The sequence below is a fragment of the Streptopelia decaocto genome (assembly GCF_964273445.1).
Source record: "Streptopelia decaocto genome assembly, chromosome: 8".
Lineage (NCBI taxonomy): Eukaryota > Metazoa > Chordata > Aves > Columbiformes > Columbidae > Streptopelia > Streptopelia decaocto.
This window is the reverse complement of record NC_138662.1, coordinates 8,224,669-8,245,916: the sequence shown is the minus strand read 5'-3', so window position 1 is coordinate 8,245,916 and position 21,248 is coordinate 8,224,669. Positions and strand designations below refer to the sequence as shown.

The window sequence follows — 21,248 nt, the reverse complement described above, 5'->3', positions numbered from 1 at the left end:
CAAAAAATTATATTGAGTTATTTCATACTTGTTGGGGTGTTTTTTTAAGTATTTACATAGTATTTCTGCTGTAATACTTAGGCAAAACCACTACTTTGGATTCTAGCTACATAAAATCTTTACATTATTTTGTTATAGATGAGCCTTTTGGTTTTCCCACAGTAAAACAACTTCACTTAAAAAAAAAACAATACTTCCTTTTTCTTCCTGCACCATTACAGTAACTGTCGCAACTACTGATAAATACTGAGATTATACACCAAAAAATGGCTGGTCAAGTATTTTAACAACTACTTAGTTGAAACATTCTTTCAACTTACAGAAGTTATTTAGATTATGGGTAATCACAATTTTTTTTGAAGGACAGTAAAACTTTTTTTTGATACAGTGTGTAATTATGTCTTTCTACTACATGAGTTTCTACTAATTATGCAATTATCATGCAAAGAGATTAATCTCAAAGATATTCTGAACTAAACACTTGCTATCTGCTAAAAATACAGTAAATGCACTTGTACTTCAGGCATATATACTTCATTCTCCATACAATCTCAGTGACTTGCACTGGTTTCACTGAGGTCATTTATTTTAGCACACAAAGTGCACTTCCCTTGTGGCAAATATTAAAGAGTTTGGAGACATTTTTAAAATTTATGCATATGATAAAGCCACATATTTATAAAGTATCAATACTACCAAAAGAATATCAGTAAAGGAGACTTTACAAAACCACAATTTCCTTCTCCTTCTCTCTCTCCCCCCTCTTCCAGCCAAACCATAGTTTTCATGTCAGTTTTGGACTTGTTAAAGCCATCCTTACCTACATAATTAATCCCATTACTCTTAAATAGTGTAAAACTAGCCTCTTGTCATAGTTTCAAAACATGTACCTGTGGCATGGAAAACTAACTACCATACAGAACTAAGAGGAACTACTGATGATCTAATGGGTCGCTGTTAGTAAGCAGCAGTAGCACCTCTCCACAATGTATACATGCATATATTTCAGATTCACACTCAGGAAAGCATGAACAACAAGGAGTTATGCTGGCATTTTATCATGTCATAAAAGCTTCAGCAAAAGCCAACATCTGAGTCTATTATTTCTAATGTATTAACCACTTTGCAGTTCGCACCGTACTGCAGAAGCTGTGAGGGGAAAGACCTGTGTGTGGGGATGAACACAGCATGGGACATATCCCAAAATTAAAAACTAAAGTAAAGTAGAAAGTTCAGACAAACTACAAAGAAGATTAGTATTCTTTGTAACTTCCAAACTCAAGGCAATTTATTTAAGGGGTTTCAGATTGCCACTCATAGAAAAACAGTTTGGAAACACTGTCACCTAAAGAAGCTTGCATGGGAAAATCAGTGTCTGTCCAGTTGGTTCAGATGTCATCTTATATCCATCATTTGCCTGCAACGTTTTTCAAGTGTATTGTGTGATGTAAAACATGACAGCAACAAATGACAGAAGAAAAAAAAGGAGGAGAAATTCTGAGACACTCACAGCAATTATATTGAAGAAGTCATCATCTCCAAGGGTATCCAAAATAGATGAAACTGTCTGTTTTGCAATAGTCAGGCGAAGCCCTTTCATGCTGCCACTGACATCAACTAAAATTACCACATCTTTTGGAGAAGTTGCTGCCTGGATGTACCTAAGAGAAGAGACAAAACAACTTGGTATTTTAAATACAGAACATTTATTTCTTTCAAATTTCTTAAGTATTCATCTATTGCGTACCATTTTCTATTTCTGCAGTCAAATGCAATGACTCCATTCTCATCAGGTTCCCACTTAATTCCTGTTTAAAAAAAAAAAAAAGAGAGAGATAAAAATATTGTGTTACACAATAGCTGTGGTCTTGGGGCTAAGTAGCACTTAATGAAGTTTCATACGTTAATCTAACAGGAAATGGTATTATGACATAGGAAATAGCACAGGAAAAAATGAAATAAAATAGAACCACCAGAAACAATTTTTTTTTTCCATTCCTCTTTAGCCTACTGTAAAGTGAAAATCTCTTCAAGCCTTCCATGTTCATCATATTATTGTCATGAAAGTAGTGTCATACTAGGTCATTGGTGATGGGCAGCTTTATCACAGGCTTGCCAAGCCCCTTTCAAGCCTTGAGTGCTTACTACTTACGGCTGATCTCAACACGTCCTTTTATAAGGATTAACATTTCTTCTACCCTTGAAATGCCACGGAGCTTGAGAACTGAACTATAAACTAAAACTACCACAGTTGTAGTAGCCATTACTTCCAATCACTTCATGGGTTACTAAACCATGTCCACTAAATGAACAGGTCTAACTATGGGCCTGATACAAAGTTACAGAAGCTGAGAACTAGTTTATGTAATTTTGTAGTTTATTTAATATGTAGTCAGTTTGGTACATGATTAAGCATAAAACTTAATAGGTAAAAATATATATTTTAACCTATTTCTATAAAAATAATACAAGTGATCTAATTGCAATCTATTACAACTGGTGGGAAAGAAAACCTTAAAACAAGTTTTTGAAATCTTCAAATATGAAGATGTCAGGTTAAGTGGAAGTCTAAAAACTGAACAATATATTACAATTAAGTCTTACTGTGTGCATTGATAAAGCACATTATTGAAGTTAAGTACTATATGAAGGGTTTAATTTTTTCCCCTCCTTCTCCACAGTCTGTTTCAAAGTTAATTTTAATATATGTGTACGTATGTATGTATTTCTAAACATAAATATATACAGGTACATGAGTTATCTTGAAGGCTTCACCTTCAAATGAAAATTGATAAAAAAACCTCAGAACATTGTGAATGTTGATTAGAAATCTTTCTACCTGAAAACTAGATAAACTAAAATCAAACCTATAAGAACCTGTGAAAGTCATGATTTGTGACAATGCTCAGTGGAAACGTGCAGCCATAGAATTCTTTATTGTATTTTAAGTAAGAACTTGTATTATTCTTACCTGGATATTGTCTGAAAAATCCTTTTGCACTTCCAAAGTACTGCCAGATGAGAGAAGGGTCACGATCAAAATTATCAACAAACACCTTATTTAAAGATTCTGACCAATAAACTCCATTTACAATGGCTGGATCTGGGGAGAGGAGAAAAATTTAAAAAAAAGGAGAGATAAAATTATTTTTACCTAATAGAATACATTGAACTCTATCATCTTCAGTTTATTCAGTATCCAAAAATCTAGCAAGTGCAAACTACCACAGAACACCTTTTTGTTTCCTTTATCAGTGAAGTGATTCAAAATAAATTATACGCTTAGTTAAAGTATGGTTAAAATCCAGAATAGACACCAGGTACATTTTTTAGATAAGTTAAAATTGTCATCTGCCTGGAACTACTGTATTGCTTGTTCTGGGGTACACAAATGAGTCAATCTGATAATAGATTATTTACTCAGTTTACCTTCCCTAAATGCATGGAATGTCTCATGGCAATACTTAATGCATTTTTTTTTTATAATCTTCAGCTTGATAAGACTGTTCTCACTATATCTGAAAGCTTATGTGTGGAACAGAAAGCGAAATATCTTTTATTTCACATTTGGATGAATTATGACATACATACAAACACAATCTCATAACAAACAACACTAATTGTTATTTGGGAAACACTAGATCCAGATTTCACAACAATTACCTCATTGATTTTGATTCACATAGAGAAATAAAAAGCAAATTATTTGTGCTGAAAATAAACTATTTCTGTTTAAAATATCCCTGTGTATCAACTCCTAAAAACCCAGGCTGTCCAAGTATGTCTTTAAGCTTCAGATTTGGTTAGATAGTGGGAAATCAGAAATAAATGAGCATATCTTAACAAGTTACTCGATTTCAAACTGAGTTTTGAAAGATGAGAAACAATCAAGATACGCTACATTCCCAATTCCGCCTGTATGTGAAGTCAGCAGTACAGAAAGGAAAAAAGGGAACTAAAAATCGCAGATGTATTATCTCATTTGTAAAAGTGTGCACACATGAATACACAGTAACATCCGCTCAAGCATTTGAAATAATGCTTCCACTAGCCTGCAAAATAATGTTGCTGTACTGATTTCAGAAGAGTGCTTAGAATGTGATTTTAATGGAGTGGAAAAAAGGTGAATTGTTATCTTTCTTTACATTCATCAAGAAAAACAGCAGAAAAGGGGAAATGTCTCAGCTAGAAATCTTTGAACATTGCTTTCATCTAAATATTTAGGTTTTTATAGATGGCCTGCTGAAAAAGCAACATCAACAAAACAGATGTCATTTTTAAAACATGTCTGCATAGTTAGGTGTTTCTCTAGAAGATGAAATAGACATTTAAAAATCTGTCCAACCAGACACATATCAAGCAAACTGATGTCACTGGTCCATCGGTACTACTTCAGTTTTGCCCAGGTGGCAAAATCCATTGTCTGTTTTTTTCCAAATCTGCAGTTACTCCAATAACGAGCTGTGATAAAGACATCACTAATTAACTGTCAAGACTGCCTATCCTGGGATCTATCATCAGTTTGTAAAAATCTTCTCCTGTTTCAGTGCCCCAAAATTTTGACCCATTTTACATGAGGAGTGAAGCACAAAAATGAGAATTGTATTCTCGGTCTCCTGGCACTTCCCAGATCTAGCTTAAATGTTGTTATTTCGGTTCTGCTCCTATACACAAGTTCTGGTGTAGTGTCAGAATGACAGAAAAGCACAGTAGCATTATTGAATCCACATTACAATATTTAGATAAGATTATGAGTTTAAGTCATCTTCAAAAAGAGCAACATAGTTCAGGTGGTTGGTTTTGGTTTGTGGTGTATGGTCTTTTTTGTCTGGTTGGTTGATGCACCTCTGTCCACATGCACCATCCTGAATCCAACTGTTCCTGACCATATATCCACACTAAAATTTTACGGTCTCATTTTTTAATAACCTATATGTTAAGCTTGTAGTTCTGGGCAACTTCCAATTTCAGTAATTACTCTACACTGCTTAAATTGCCCCCACTGATTAATTTAGAAATAGTATTCCGAAGTTTTTATATTACTGGTGAATGTCATCTGCATCCCCAAAATAGCTGTATGTCAGTAGCGGTAAATTAATGCCTGTGAATATCCAGGAATTTGAGGAGGGAGAAAAAAAATAAAATATTAAGCTTAATAGAAATGCAAAATCTTTACCATGATATTATGGGACTCAAAGACAATAAGTGTAAACAGCTTCTGTCACAACTCTTAAAACATAATTTCTGCCTTTGCTTCCTGGCAGTAACAGCTAAAATATAATTAAAATATTCCCTTTCCCTCACATTTTAGATGGGTTGGCTTGCAATTATATGGGATTTTGCACCACTGCTGTTTGTGTAGCTGTTTCCTGGGGTTTTTTTGCTGATATTCATTTTAAAATCAACCTGCAGGCAAATAGGTACACTGACACAAATCTGAAACATAATTGCCAAAGAACAGTACAAATGCATGTAGTAATTAAGTTGCTGTCACAGATACTGCTGACCTGAAGAAATACATCTGAATTCTCAACAAAGGCAATCAAGGTGTGCAGCTTGAAAGATGTGCAACAGCATGCCAAAGGTTAGCACGATAATGGAATGTATTTTAATTCACAGAATCCATAAAAATATCTGGAATAGAATAGGTCTGTGGAACAAAACTAATACATAAATGGCAAATTTTGCTTTCTAGTTATTCCAGCAAGCTTTATAGAAAATAAGGGAGACCACTGCGGAATTTAGTGGCTGTGAAGAAAATGCAGAACACTTCTCATTCTTGCCATACTCTGCTTTATTACCAAGAAAAAAACGTTACCAGTGATCCTTAGGGGTTTTTTTTCCCCCATCATATTAGCACTGCAACATAATCATTAATTTCTCCTGGAAAGCTGTCGAAGATGCTGGCATCCAAAACAGTGTTTCTTCCTGTAATACCTGGTGATCTCAGGGCAGCCCGCACCACTGCAGAGCCAAACTGTCACACAACAAAGCCGTACGAGCACAGCCGACAGGACCGAGCACTGGGAAAGGAATGCAAAATCCAGCACCCCTTTGGCTCAAAGAAAGCAACAATATTAGCTTAGTTTTCACGACACTGACAACATATTTAGTCTGGTCATATTTTAAAGAATAACAAAATCACATACTTTGCTGGGACATACACCAACAATCTAATAATTACACTACTCAACACTAATATGAATGCTTTTCAGGGTGGTCCAACATATTCAAGAGCTGGGGCTGGATGCCAGCTTTGGCAACTGCCTTTGCTTTTTTCTTTCCCCGCCCCCCCAGCCTCCACTGGATACTGTGGATGCATCAGCTCACAGATCAAAGCATCTGGCCATCTGTAGATGCAAAAGAAGCTGTTTGTCCATTTTGCTTCATGTGCTGAGAACCATTCACCAATGTCAAATATCACATTCCCGCCTAATAAGCATATGAGGTGGTAAAGACTTCAAGTGTGTGTGTGACTATGTAGAGGCACAATAGTAAGCATTCAGTTGTTTCAGTTTCCAGCATCACCCTAATAACATTCCCCAACTCCTCTGAAGTGACAGCAAGAATTGTGTTTATTTTCATGCTGAGTTTCATAAGTGGGTTTGGTTCTTTTTTCTTGTTTGTTTTATTGTTGTTAGGATAGTGGCTTTTTATGAACAAGGTGGTCTGTGATTCAAATTTAGTTCTTTTGGAAGACAGACTTACAGCTGTGAACTCCTCATTAACACCATTCTGGGACAGAGATTCAGTTCTGACTCTGCTAAGAGCTTGCCACCTAATGAATTATAAAAAATGCCCTGCAGCAAATCAGTGTACCTTCAAGGTCACCCATTTGACTACTGACCCAGTTTGACCCCGCTTAACTGATATAATAGCTAAAAGCAACCAGTATGTGGGTAGATCTGTGAATGGGTTAGAGCAAAACTCTAGAAACAGCATATAAGCAGGATCTATGAACACAAAATATTACTTTAAAATGTTACTTTTTTTTTTTTTTTTTTAATTAAAGAAGGAACTTGGAGCAAAAGTCAAAGGCCTCCCTTACTATAGTATCCATCACACAAAGAAATAGAAAGAAGTTGCCTTAATAGAGCTGTTGTCACAGAAGCAAAGCATGTAGGGCAGTTACACTTGTAAGAGTTTAACAAAACAGGATTACCTACCCAGCAATTGCTAAAAGGCCTTTAGCTGAGAAAAACTGAAGTGAGAACTCAGTAATCCCAACATGTAATCACTCCATAAATTAAAATGACCATAGATCCCAGGATATGTCTGTATTTTCAGAAAGGGGGATATGAACTGAAGACTATGAAGCCTGAAAGACTGGTAAGCAGATACCACAGCACACAACTCTAGAATGCCAGGGTGTGACTGAGACATGGGGCAAACAACATGAAAAAACACTGCTAGAAACAGCTTTACTCAGAAGATAGGAATTAGCAAAATTAAATAGAGACCCTATATGTACTTCAATATCATCACAAAGCAAAATTAGTCTTGAATACTGACAAAAGAGCCAGTTCTGACACGTGGCAACAAAAAATTTCTGCGTAGGCTGATGGAACAGTGGTTACCAGCAACCAGGCAACCTAAACCTCTGCAAACAGCAGGGCAGAAAAAAGCGTCATGACAAACAATACAGGAAGCCAGTGGAACATACTGCAAATTAGAGGAAAAGAAAGCAAATGTGACTGCTGCTAAATGAAGCCAATTGTGCCAATTGTGTTGTATTTAGCATACAACATGCCAAACGGGACAACTTTAGCAAAGCTCTTATCAAAGTGATAGATAACAAAGGCAAGGCACAGTCTTGGAAGTGTCATCCTTATAGAAACTTATTAAGGATGGACCTGTTCACAAATCTTGACAAAAAACATTTAAAACACAAGATCACGCAAACTTGTAAACGAATGTTTTACAGTAAGTGTCTAATTCCTATTGCTCAGATATTCATGGACAGACATGAAATTACAGACACAGGCCAACTTAGTTACACAACACAGTGCAGTAAGGACCAACAAAAATGCTTTGAACAGGAGATATTAAAGACCTCCTAGTTATATCAACACATCATGCCTCTGGCATACAGGAAATGGAGGCATGAGAACCTTTAGAGAAAAATAGTTTAGCATTTAAAATGCATTACAATCATACTGGGCTATAATAAGCTAAAGCTCTACTGCTGCATTCGAGAGTATCAACATAGTATGAATGCCCAAGTATCAGACATGACAGCATTTATCTATTAGCACAAGTCATTGTCTCTCAGCATCTCAAATCAATGGTTCCTTACTGCTGTTGTGCTTTATCATCCTTGTGTAGCACTTCTTCCTTGCACAAAAGACCATTTGCACCGTTTGAATAGAATGGAAGTTTTACTCTAACAAATAATAGTTGAAAAAAGCCTCACAGATATGAAAATGTTCAGCTGGTTCAAAACCTCTGAAGCTAGTATTAAAACATATTGAAAACACTGAGCAGATGCACACATCCATCTTGAGATGAATACTTTACAAAATCAGTTACGGATTCTCAAAACACTATTTGCTTCTTCAGGAATGTGCCAAATAAAAGCTGCAAGAAAGACACCTAGATAAACAAAGGACAGTGTAAAAATGTCTTTGTAAGTTTTTAGCCAAACAATATTTTGAAACAGTTTATATTTTAGCCGAGCATGCTAACACTTAACCAGAAGAGCAAGTCTTCTTTTCTCCTCTTCACACAACACAGACCCCCAAAAAATCAAAAAGGGTCTGTGTTATGTAGCAGGACAGAGAGACAAATTATTACTGTATTCAGAAATAGCAGACAAAATGAATAAAATGTATCTTAAGATAAACTTATATGATTCTTTGTCAAATGTCAATCTTCTCTGCTCCATACCAAAGAAAGGCTACAATTTTTACATTTGCCATACAACCATTTAATCAAATGTTTGTGCATATTCAATCCTAAATGTTTCCAAAAACCCAGAATGATTATTGATTATCACTACTTTTACATATTAAGAATGCTTTTCCAATATGGTTTGTGGAGAAAATAAAGTCTTGAAAAATCTTTAAATAAAACAAAATAACCTGAAAACCAAATAAAATTCCCCAATGCACCCTTGCATTTAAATTCAGCACACTGGAATAATTTTTTTATCAAATAATGAGGTGGTTTTCATTAATATATTCCACACTGGAAGATACCCTTGATACTTTACCCTGTTATTTTAAGCCAATAACAGAACATACCCCAGTTCCCAGCTTGTTTTTTCTCATTAAAATAATGAAATAAACACAAATAAGGAAAGCTGGCACTTTAAAAGAGAACAAATGAATTATAATTCATTTTCATTATTTTTTAAATGTATATTACTATGGGAAAAGAGGGAAACAGTTTGCACACACTAGCGGCTAATGATCAACAAAAGCCTCCAAGAAATTGTCCACATGCACAGACAGAAAGTGGAAATAACTGCTCTCCAAGAATAATTAGGCACATAATACCAATAACATGTCTAGTGTATAACGTATATTTAAACACATCCCTTCCTATATATAGCTGTAGATAATAGATGTACAGTGGTTTGTTTGGGAGTTTTTGATAGGCTCAAACCTTTCTTTGGGTTATACAGTAATTACACAAAAATAGAAGAGAGCACCGAGAAGATCTCAAAAGCAATCTTTTTCCAGACTCACAATGCAGGGAACAAGGTAAGGAGGTGGACGCTTTGTATGTTTAAAGCAACTAAATTTCTTTGCACTTGGTGCAAGACAAAGGCAACTGCTTTGGGGAGAGGATAATGATGCCCTAAAAGATGTTTCTCAAACCTGCTTGGGTGGAATTTATTCCTACTGCTGCTGAAGGAAAAAGAATGAATCTTTTTGCAGACACACACATTAAATAAATAATGCCTGGCTTTGGGCACTAACTTCTACTCCAGGTAGGAAACTGAACCACAAGGCAACAAAAAAAAAAACAACCACATTTCAGTCTCACAAAAAGGAGGAATTATGTTTATAAACTATTTTTGGAGAAAGTGAATTTCAAAGTTGTCCTAAATTATAAAAAAATGTGTGTCTAAATGACAGTTTATATTATTTCTTTTTTATCCTACAATATAATGCATATTTCATGTAAGAACTTCTCACCACTGCATTCCAGACTGACCTTTCAAGCAAGCAACACGCTACCAACACATCTTTAAAAGCTAAATTCAACTGGATGAGGCAACACTAATTAAGCTAGTCCAACACTTTTAACTGTCTCCTTACTGGTTCTGCAGTTGTGACCGTCTGGGGACAGATCCCCTAATTTCAGTGCTGACATACTTAAAGTTTCCTTTCATTCAATCATGCTAATTACAAACAGGTAAGACAATTTGCTTCACTTAAGGGATGCTTGGGTAAAGCAGGTAATCACCAGGATAATAAAAATGGAGCTGACATAACTTATTCGATTTCTATTCAGGTAAGCATCCCAAACAAAACAGGCCTCCAAATCAGAGGTGTTGAAGGTAGGGACAGTAACAGTGCTTTAGTTAAACACAATTTAAAAGTCTTGGTTAACTGTAGATTAAAATGTACCCTCTTCAAGTTCAGTAAATCCACTCTACTTCAAAAAGAGGTTGCCGTTGCCTTGCTTCTTATTTGTACTCTTTGTCTAGTGATGCTTTTGTCCTTCATTTACTTCACTCTTGAACATTTTGTATTTGTAGTCTATACTCTTCCCCTACAGCTCAAAGCGTTCACATGCCACTTCTCTCATTCACCATTCCAATATAATATCCCTCAAAGCAAAACAGGTGAGTTGCAACAAGCGAGGACAAAATTCAGTTTGAACATACAAACCTGAGACATCTTCTAGAGAGGGACCCAGTGTGAACTTCTGCTCCTGAAACTCGACGAAACAGAGCTCCCTGTGTTCACACAGAGCCACTTGCACATCCCCAGGGAAGTGTGGGGCAGGACCAGGCACCCAGATACTGACTCCAGCACTGGAAGTCACAGAGCTGAACTAGCACAGGAGCAAACATAAGCTAATGAGGACACTTATAACAAGATTCATTATCTGCAACTCTACATTCTGCAGTAGCCTTTTCATGCTCTCAGTTGAGCTCTGGTGTGTGCTGTGGATGTACATTTACACATTCCTTACATGGGTTACCTAGTACCCAGGCCCAAGTGAACAGGAATTAACAGTATTAAACAGCTGTTGCTTCCAGCCCTTCACAATGGGAGCTGAAATGGTGGCTCCACCGCTTCTAATCAGTCATCAGAGAAGTCAATACTCATAACAGACAATTAGAAAGAAAAAGGAAAGATTAAAGACGAGATAGAGTAGAATTCTACCATTATAGGCCAATGATAGATTATTGTCACTTTCTTGCCATGGAAACAACAAGGACACTGGGGAGGTACCAGGCCTAACAGAGGTGTCTCAAGTCAAAAAGCCACTTAATGTTATACCTGAGATCGTGTACATTAACAAACCTTCACTGGCTGACATTTGTGAAAAGGTGAAGCCCAACTCCAAGTAACTAAGCAACAGCAGCTGAATAAGGAATGGTAGACAGTAGAGTTTTTTAGAAGATAAAACTTAATGTTACTGCTTAGCCTGTATCTCACATCTAGTTGCCATGGTGATGTGGATGTATTAGAAACATACAGATTAGATCCACAGCCAGAGACAGACAGACTAGGATACAAGAAAGATAAAGCACAGTACACATCTTGCGTGGTGATGCCAACATTTCTAAAAGGCTGCTGTTAAAGACAGAGAATTGAAAAAAAGAAAAAAAAATAATCTGTGGAACTAAAGCCCTTTGCAGGAGCAAAGCAACAGCCTGAGCAGACTCTGGGAATCAGATCTGAGGCAGAATTTGAGGAAAACCAGATGGAACAAGTGGAGAAGTCTGTGCATCTTTGTGCAATAGACAGTAAGAGTTAAAACAAAGTATTATGGAAGATAGGAAATTCTCTGCAACCTTGCCTAAATCAGTTAGACTAAAAAAGTTCCTTTTAAATTAAACAATGACCAAAATAAGACGACAGTACAAACACTGTCCTAGAGATCTTAAATGTGAAGACAAACAATTCAAGGGAAGGATTTCAAAACATAAATATAGTGGCCCAGGACAATATGTGGCCATGACTATTTAAATAACAACTCCAGGATGTTGAATTTTCAGAAGCATAGTCCATAAAATCTTACGCAACACTGACAGACAAGATTTTATTTCTTAATTTCACACCTTGCAGGAAAAAGGTTTTACATATCTGCTAGTTGCAGATTATAATCTTTCTGCACCACTTGAGAAATGAATTTTTTTGGTTCTAATATTCTAGAAAATGGGTAATCTCAATTTTGACAGTCACTTGGAAGGCACTGATAGGAAAGTATGACTGAATGATATTCATAGCTCTTTTTAACTACCAAATTGAAAAAAACCTCACTTAATCAAAAAATGGTTGTGGTTCATCACATTTCAATATCTTTTAGAGAAGGCTCTATTACATGCAGATTTTTTTTCTTGTGCAAGCAAAACTTTTGATTAGGGTCTGCATTTATTGACTTGTAGTGCATAAACTCATCTTTTAACATGCAGTAAAAACTCATGCAATGGAAATGCCATTTGACACAGGTGATATTCTTTACCAGTCTCTAAATTGTTCAAGCAAAACTTAATTTGTGAAGTCTATTATTTACTTTTGAAATATTTCCAGCATTCAAGAAGTAAACGTGGTAGGCAGAAAAGCACAGACTAGACCTGATGCTTTTGTTACTAAAGACAATGAGTTCCGAATTATTCAAAGCTGTATTGCATTCACACTATTTGTAAATTGTTTCTTAAAGTATTAGTGATGGATGGAAGGAAAAAAGTGAACAACTGCAAGAAAGGAAAAACACATCTTGAGATAGGACAAGGGGTAATGGTTTTAAACTAAAGGTTGAGAGATTTAGACAAGATATAAGGAAGATATTTTTTCGCTGAGGGTGATGAAACACTGGCCCAGGTTGCCCAGAGAGCTGGTGGATGCCCCACCCCTGGAGACATCCCAGGCCAGGCTGGATGGGGCTCTGAGCAACCTGATGTGAGTGAAGATGTCCCTGCTCATGGCAGGGGGGCTCAACTAGTTGAGCTTTGAATGTCCTTTCCAACCCAAAATTTCTATGCTTCTATGACCTCGAGCCCAGAAAATAACATAAGAGCACACAAATAATCAATTGGCAGCTTTCTCTAGTAGTAGTAGTAGTAATAATAATAATACCACCACTACCACAAAGCTTTTAAACAAAGGATTAAGTCACTTGATAAAAATCTATACTTTCAAATGCCAGTAAATGATAGGTGACAATAGAGACAGAAAGTCACAAAAGACAGTACACATGGGCTACAAATAATCATGTCATGACCAAAGCTATAAGAGAAATAGATAAAGCCTGCTCCTGCAGAAGGGTATTGTAAGCTTGTAAAAAAAAAAAAAAAAAAAAAAAAGATCAAATCAAATATACTAACTCATTGAAGAATGCTAAAATCAGTCTCTCCACATGGAAAACAATTGAAATGTGAAAATAATGAAAGGAATAATAAAAATTGAATTTAAATCCATAGGAAAATACTGGATATTTACAGCCATCTTGTCTCTGAAATGAATGAAGTCCAAATATACTTCAAGAATTGTAAAATACTTTTTAATACTGTCTTTTATCAATTCATATTTACTCAGGGGGATTACTGTTACAGAGTCAAAACAGTTGCTAATACTTGAACATATTCAAATCCAATGACATGGAATTAGTCTCAGTGTGGTATTACTTTAAGGAAAAATGAATTTAGAGTACTATTAGTGAAGAATTCTTTAACTTTTTACATATTATTGAACATTTAATTGTATTTTACATTCATGGACCATTTTTTAAGAAACATGATGACAGCTTGAGACTCTGAGCAACAGATTGTGTGCCTTATGTTTGTTAGTTGAGTTGACATAAACCATATCTCCTGTTGACAGAAACGCTTGAAAATATTCATGGACTGCAGCATCCACCACAGAAAAACTCTGCAGTTATGGAAAGCACTGATAAAATCCCTTCCTGTACTTCAAACACACCAGAATAGCAGCTATACCACAGTGTAAGGATAGAAAGAACAGAAGACAGTCAGACTTCTCTAAGTTCAAATGTATATTATTGCTTTTATTTTTTGGAAGCAGCAGATTAACTCTTGGACTGTAGAACACTGATCATCAATTTTTATTTTCTATTGTGGTTCTTTTGCTCTGTCAGTAGACACAGAAACATCTTGCACTTCATTATATAAATATATCCGGATAGATATCTGACAATCTGCAATCCAATGTCATATATTTTCTTCTTTTAACACCTCAAACAAAAATGATTTGGATAAATTAATTTTTCACCTGCCCATGCTCATGCTATTTCCAGCTTCCTTAAAAAAAGATCTTCTGTATAACAACCCTATATTTCCTAATTTAACAGAGGACAAGGCCTGATGACGTAAAAATTTAAAAGTAATTTACTAAGGCACCTGCCAATTTCTGATAGCAGAGATTTTATATGCTAACCACTCTCTGGGCTGCTGATAGTTTTTTTGCCAAAGACAAGCCAATCTGATAATAAGAAAAAATCCTTCCTAGTACCAAAATGGCAACTTATCAGGACACATATATCACAGTCTAATGTCAGGAGTAGAAAAGAGGGAACTGTTATTAAGGAGAGATTTTTAAAAGTCAAGTATGATTATTTGATTTAAACCATGTTGTTCACTTGCTCCCCTCTCAAATACATTATAGCAGGGAATGAAGACTTAGTCAATTACAAAATTCACAAAAACATGACTGTGACCTCAAAATATATTTCCAAATTATGTGATAGTACTATGAAATATAACTTGCTTGATATAACAAAGGATGGGAAAATTCAGTCTTCTATACTGGTAGACAGAAATGAAATGTCAGATAAAATTGTAAGAAAATGCTAAGAGAAATGCATTCAGTATAGATAATGTCAACATTAAAAAGAAAACAGTGTCAACACTATACTGAAAGTTCATGTAATTTCCTTAATTTAGAACATACTCATATAAGGAAAAAGTGGAAAAATGGTTCAATACTATAAGCCCTATTCTCCATTATAAATGAAAGATGAAGAATAACTTTCTAGACCCAACACTTCTGAGGGCATTTTATGCTTTGTTTTGACATATCATTATTAAAAACTGTAACTGATTCTAAGATATTTTCTTCTCCCTGCACAGAGCATACTTCCTCCCCGAAACAGAGTCCATCACCCCTTAGACAGGGCAGATATTGATACCAAGTTTCTAAAAAAAGAAAAACGCATTTGAATAACTATCTGCACATGCCCAGACACTTCTATTTTAGTTCGGCTTGAGCAACAAGTAGGAAAGTAGGACAGTGCTTCAAAGTGCCTTCCTGAATCAGAAAGCCATTTATGGAAGATAGTTCTTATTGTAGCCTTTAGTGTATGTACTCATGTTAATATCCTCCTTTTGTGCATTACCCACTATATCCTGTTCTTCCACGTACCACTCAACATTTCACCTTGGGCACTTCAAAGACAGTAATTAATTCTTTTCACAGAGTCTAAAAATTCTTCCAAGCTAAGAGCAGACATTTCCATGTCTAAACTAATTTGAACAGACATCATTGTAAATAGAAGCAGGAAGAAAAATTTCCAAAACTGAGTCTGTTCAGAACAAGTCTATTCATTTGGACCAGCATGGTGCTTCTGCTTGTGTGCACTTACAATGACTGACATTTAAGTGTTCATGTGATATTTGCCTCAGGATTTATTAGGAGTAAAGCGCAAAAAGCCCAAACAAAAGATGTAGATGTCAGTTCCACAGAACTCTGAAGCATGGGCTTCAATCTAATCTCCCCACACAGAGCACAGTAATTCAGCAAGCATTAAAGTTTCAAACCGTTAAAAATTAATGGAACGTAACTGTTTGTGGGGAGGTGGCAGGCACTTGGTGCTGTGCTGAGGAGCCAGGTCTAAAACTCTTCAATAGTCACAGAGTTTAAAGTGAGAAACTGTGCCTTGGGCTATACAGTGGAATCCCAATGGAAATAAATGATGAGGAAACAAGCAAGCACTAAAATACTGGTGTGCGAAAGTAGCATGTCTCTCAAAAGCTATACATCATGTGCTGCACAAGTAGAAGACAGTGCAGAGCTGCAATCTAGATGGGAAGCAAAACAGAGACATTAACCTTGTGCTGCACCTTAATAAATTAAAATTCTTCTGATCTAGGACTTGACAACTTATCTGCAGAACCATGGTCACAAGACTGTTTTGCATCCATAACAGTTCCATGCAATACTCCAGTGAATCACACATATATGTCAACATCCCTTGGGATAAGAACAAACTGCACAACTCCCCACCTCATAGCATAAATGTGCCTGTATATCTTTTTCTCCGACAATCACTAGTGAAGAAAACAAAAATACATTTAAAGTAATTAAGAGCATTTAGAATTTGAAAATCAATTGTTTATCTGGTAGTAAGTTTGGACTCTTTGCTCAATGACTTTTAATAAATACGAAAAACTCAATGGATAACTAAGTCTTGCAAAGCTGCAGAACGCATTTAATTCCACTGTCAGCTGTGTTAATAGGATGAAGGTTTATGCCTTAGGAAATATTCCTCCATTATAAAACTTAGCAAGTAAAACAGGATTTTATATATATACATATATATATATGTATATAGTAAACTAGAAAAAACGAAGGAAAAAACTCTCATTAGTTTAAATCAACTTATGTAAGCCTACTTCCTTTCTACTGCCAAGAGAAATTATTTTTCTTCTCTCTCTCTCCCACAACAGCTTATGACAACTGGTTTGAATGGGACAGTAATACCCAGCAAGCACAAGAGGCAGAGGACAGTAATTTCTTATCCCCCAATAACCTGCAGCTGACAACGTATACCCAGTTGTGCATCTTGAGACACTACACAACTTCTTTATAGGTAATTCACCTCCAAAGAAAAGGTACAGAAGGCCTTGACATAATCATAAGCACAAAGAAGATCAAGAAAGAACTAGCTCATACAGAAAATGGAGATATAAGTTCAGGATAGAAAATAGGAGAAAGGTTTTGTTAAGCAGGAAAAAAAATGTAATGAGAAAAGGAAAATGATGTGCAGTTGTTAAAGTGTTAGTGTAGGCCTAAATGAGAACAAATAAAATAATTGGTACAAGGATAAAGCCATGCAAGTTCACCTAAGAGTTACTACAAAACTAGGCATGAGTAACCACATTCATTCTTTGTGTTGTCTTGGGAAGACAAAGAAAAGAAATTGAGGCAGCAGATATCCAACTAGGAAAGTAAAACTGACTACATTCTAAAAGGCATTTTTATTTTTTTAAGAACATTTAGAAAGGTTTACTTTGTGTGTATAATATTTTAGTCCAGACCAAATCTGGAAGCAGAACTACAGGGAAGATGTTATGAGACATATTTTTAGAAATAAATATTTTTATACGTGAAAAAGCTCTCAGGCACAGAAGTCTCTCATTAGATCTAAATTTCTTACAGCAAAGAAATTATTGCACTGAGCGCACTTACACTAGACAGAGATTCAGTAAAGACAGATTAGAACCCATTTAGGTGTGTTATTGTTTCTGCTGTAGAAGGCTGGTAGCACTCCCTTTTTTGTTGTATTCATTTGTATCTAGAGGTCTAAGTGAGCTATTGTTTACTCATGTAAAAAAACGAATTATTCAAGGCAAGCAAATGACAGTACATACTACCTGAGAATCTTACTGTCTACCCTTGATTCCCAACCAGAGGCTGTAGAAACTGAACATCTTAAAATCCAAAGTTCTGGCTACTTAATATTTGTAACAACAAAAGGTAGTTAAACAAAAGTCTTGATGTTTTTTGAAAAAACATATAATGCATCAACTGTCCTTATAAATCGCTACAAATTCTTATACTTTAGTTATTCTAGAAATGATCTGCAAGTTTAAGTCCCAGAATCATTCAAGAAGCACTGGAGTAATTCCTCAAAAAAGGATTTAAAAGTTTTCCAGATGCCTGCTGTGATGCATTTAAGTAGCTGTCTGTTTGCATTCCTGGGGTTGGAAGAGGCAACTGCAGTCTAATAGTGATTTTACATCAATAATGTCATTCACTTCAAGGAGTCCAACCCTCCAGTTTGCACTTGTACTTGATAAAGAACAATTTAGTGACAGGTAAATTAGTTAGTCAATTATGTTAGTTAGTGAATTAGTCTAACTCTTTTTAATGACTAAGAACACAAGAAGAGAGACTAAAATTTGCAAAATACAAAAGCCCATAATTCTGAGGACCTAGAAGAAAAGCAAAGTTACAATAGGAAGATAGTATGAAAGGCAAGGAAATGTGCTCGGACCTAGAAATATCTGAATTCTTGAAAAGAAGAGAACCTGGGCTTTTCCCCTTTCTACAAACTGCAACTGTAAAGTTTACCTTATCATATAATCAAAGACTGACTGCAAAAATCTCAAGAATGGAAGTTGTTTTCCTTTGATATTGAGATAATATATTTTAACAACATCCTCTTGAATTTCCTAGATTTTATGCAACGCTAACACAAGCAGATGAGATCCTGATGTGTGCTACTTCTGCCACTGTACTATGCTATACTTCACTTTCCAACAGGTCCCACATGTTATAACTGCCTGAGTGTATGTCACCAAGACACATAGTTTGGATAAAGAATGCAGGATTTTAGGAAGTTAAGATTTCTCACACTAACAAAAGCTAAAATGCAACTCTACTTTTATATGCTTTCAATATCTGTAAGATCAGACTTGGGTGTTCTGAAGCCTTCTTTTATCATCTCCATTATGGAATCCTGCTTTTTCCCAGTGGCAATAAACCATGTTCTCCATGGACAGTTGCCAGAAAGTCTAGCCCACATTCCACCTGCCTACTTTTTAATTACTATATCCATTCCTGGGCTCTTCTAAACATACTACTAGCATCTCAGAAAGTAATAAAACAAATATTAAAGCTATGTAAACTTTAAATCATTAGTAATTTTTCATTGTTATTCATCTCTCCCACAATAGCTATTTAAAATATATCAATTGATATGTAGAAAGGCATGTCTGAGTCTCTTTGTAAGGTGTACCTATGGAAGTAGATATGCAAGATATGACTGAGACAGTAACATGTTCCTAATCAGTTACATTCTAAAATACTAGGAGATTTAAAAAAACCCCAAGATATATGAAAACTCACTTAGATGCTGATATATGAACCATGTAAATAAACTTCATTTAAAAAAAAAAAAGCAGCTGAATTAGACAGTGTCTTGTGCACATTTATTCCCATACCTGGACTTCTACCTTGGTACTGTATTGTCCAAACTGGACTCAAATTGATTCTGTACTTTCCAAAATTAAACTTTCCTTTTAATATGACAAAAGTAACTTTCTTCCTTTTTCATGTATGAATACACACTTATGATTAAGTCACTCAGAATCCTTTTTCTTACTTCTGTCAGAAATCTGTACACAGCTGATAATTGCCAGTTACCAAGTTTGTGGATGGAAGAAAGAACTATTGCTTGCTAAGACAGTTACCACAGAACTTCTTAATCTTAATTATTTATTAATTGTTTAAAAGGATACTGTCTTGCAAATCCTACGGCTACAGGCAGTAAATACACTTTGTGCTAAAAGAGAAGTAAGAGAATGCACTGACGGATTTAGAATCCTGATGTGTGCTTAAATACTTCAAAAGCAAAACATTATCGTAAGCAGTCATTTTCAGGAAAAATGAAGGAGCCCAATTCCATCAGAGTTCTGCAGTTTAAACAGACTGTCAGCCTTGCTGGGAAACAGCCTAGAAAGCACACTTATCAGTAAAGTACAAGGATCCCACCTTTTTTTCCCCCCTGTGTTCCTTCAGTATACGAACATTATAGGATTGCCAAAATAGTGTTTTCTGTGCCCTGTAGGCTTTATATTCCAATGATCAGGAACTTTTCTGTTTTTAACATTAATTGATGTGCACTGTAAGATACAGAGAAACCAAAGGACAGGGGCGTGCAGAAAAGGGAATGAAAAGTATAAGAGCACATCAATAGCCAGACCAGCTCTTTATATTTTACAACTATGATCAAGAGTACTGTAAATGCAAAACTGTGGCTCTCTATTAAATTCACTAATTTATTTTTCCTTCTGCATTTATAGTAGGAATATGCAATCTGTAATCAAAAAGGAGGAATGGTGGCTCCACCGCTTCTAATCAGTCATCAGAGAAGTCAATACTCATAACAGACAATTAGAAAGAAAAAGGAAAGATTAAAGACGAGATAGAGTAGAATTCTACCATTATAGGCCAATGATAGATTATTGTCACTTTCTTGCCATGGAAACAACAAGGACACTGGGGAGGTACCAGGCCTAACAGAGGTGTCTCAAGTCAAAAAGCCACTTAATGTTATACCTGAGATCGTGTACATTAACAAACCTTCACTGGCTGACATTTGTGAAAAGGTGAAGCCCAACTCCAAGTAACTAAGCAACAGCAGCTGAATAAGGAATGGTAGACAGTAGAGTTTTTTAGAAGATAAAACTTAATGTTACTGCTTAGCCTGTATCTCACATCTAGTTGCCATGGTGATGTGGATGTATTAGAAACATACAGATTAGATCCACAGCCAGAGACAGACAGACTAGGATACAAGAAAGATAAAGCACAGTACACATCTTGCGTGGTGATGCCAACATTTCTAAAAGGCTGCTGTTAAAGACAGAGAATTGAAAAAAAGAAAAAAAAATAATCTGTGGAACTAAAGCCCTTTGCAGGAGCAAAGCAACAGCCTGAGCAGACTCTGGGAATCAGATCTGAGGCAGAATTTGAGGAAAACCAGATGGAACAAGTGGAGAAGTCTGTGCATCTTTGTGCAATAGACAGTAAGAGTTAAAACAAAGTATTATGGAAGATAGGAAATTCTCTGCAACCTTGCCTAAATCAGTTAGACTAAAAAAGTTCCTTTTAAATTAAACAATGACCAAAATAAGACGACAGTACAAACACTGTCCTAGAGATCTTAAATGTGAAGACAAACAATTCAAGGGAAGGATTTCAAAACATAAATATAGTGGCCCAGGACAATATGTGGCCATGACTATTTAAATAACAACTCCAGGATGTTGAATTTTCAGAAGCATAGTCCATAAAATCTTACGCAACACTGACAGACAAGAT

General features: G+C 35.7%; 1 protein-coding gene across 1 annotated transcript in view; it reads right to left on the bottom strand.

Moving 5' to 3' along the window:
* CACNA2D3 (calcium voltage-gated channel auxiliary subunit alpha2delta 3) overlaps positions 1-21,248 on the bottom strand; it is a gene marked incomplete at its 5' end in the record, with an annotated part of 433,227 nt that overhangs the window by 231,174 nt on the left and 180,805 nt on the right. The window contains 3 exons of the mRNA XM_082060048.1: positions 1,511-1,661; positions 1,748-1,808; positions 2,972-3,103. Of these exons, the coding sequence (XP_081916174.1) occupies positions 1,511-1,661; positions 1,748-1,808; positions 2,972-3,103 (344 nt within the window). The remainder of the gene's footprint in view (positions 1-1,510; positions 1,662-1,747; positions 1,809-2,971; positions 3,104-21,248) is intronic.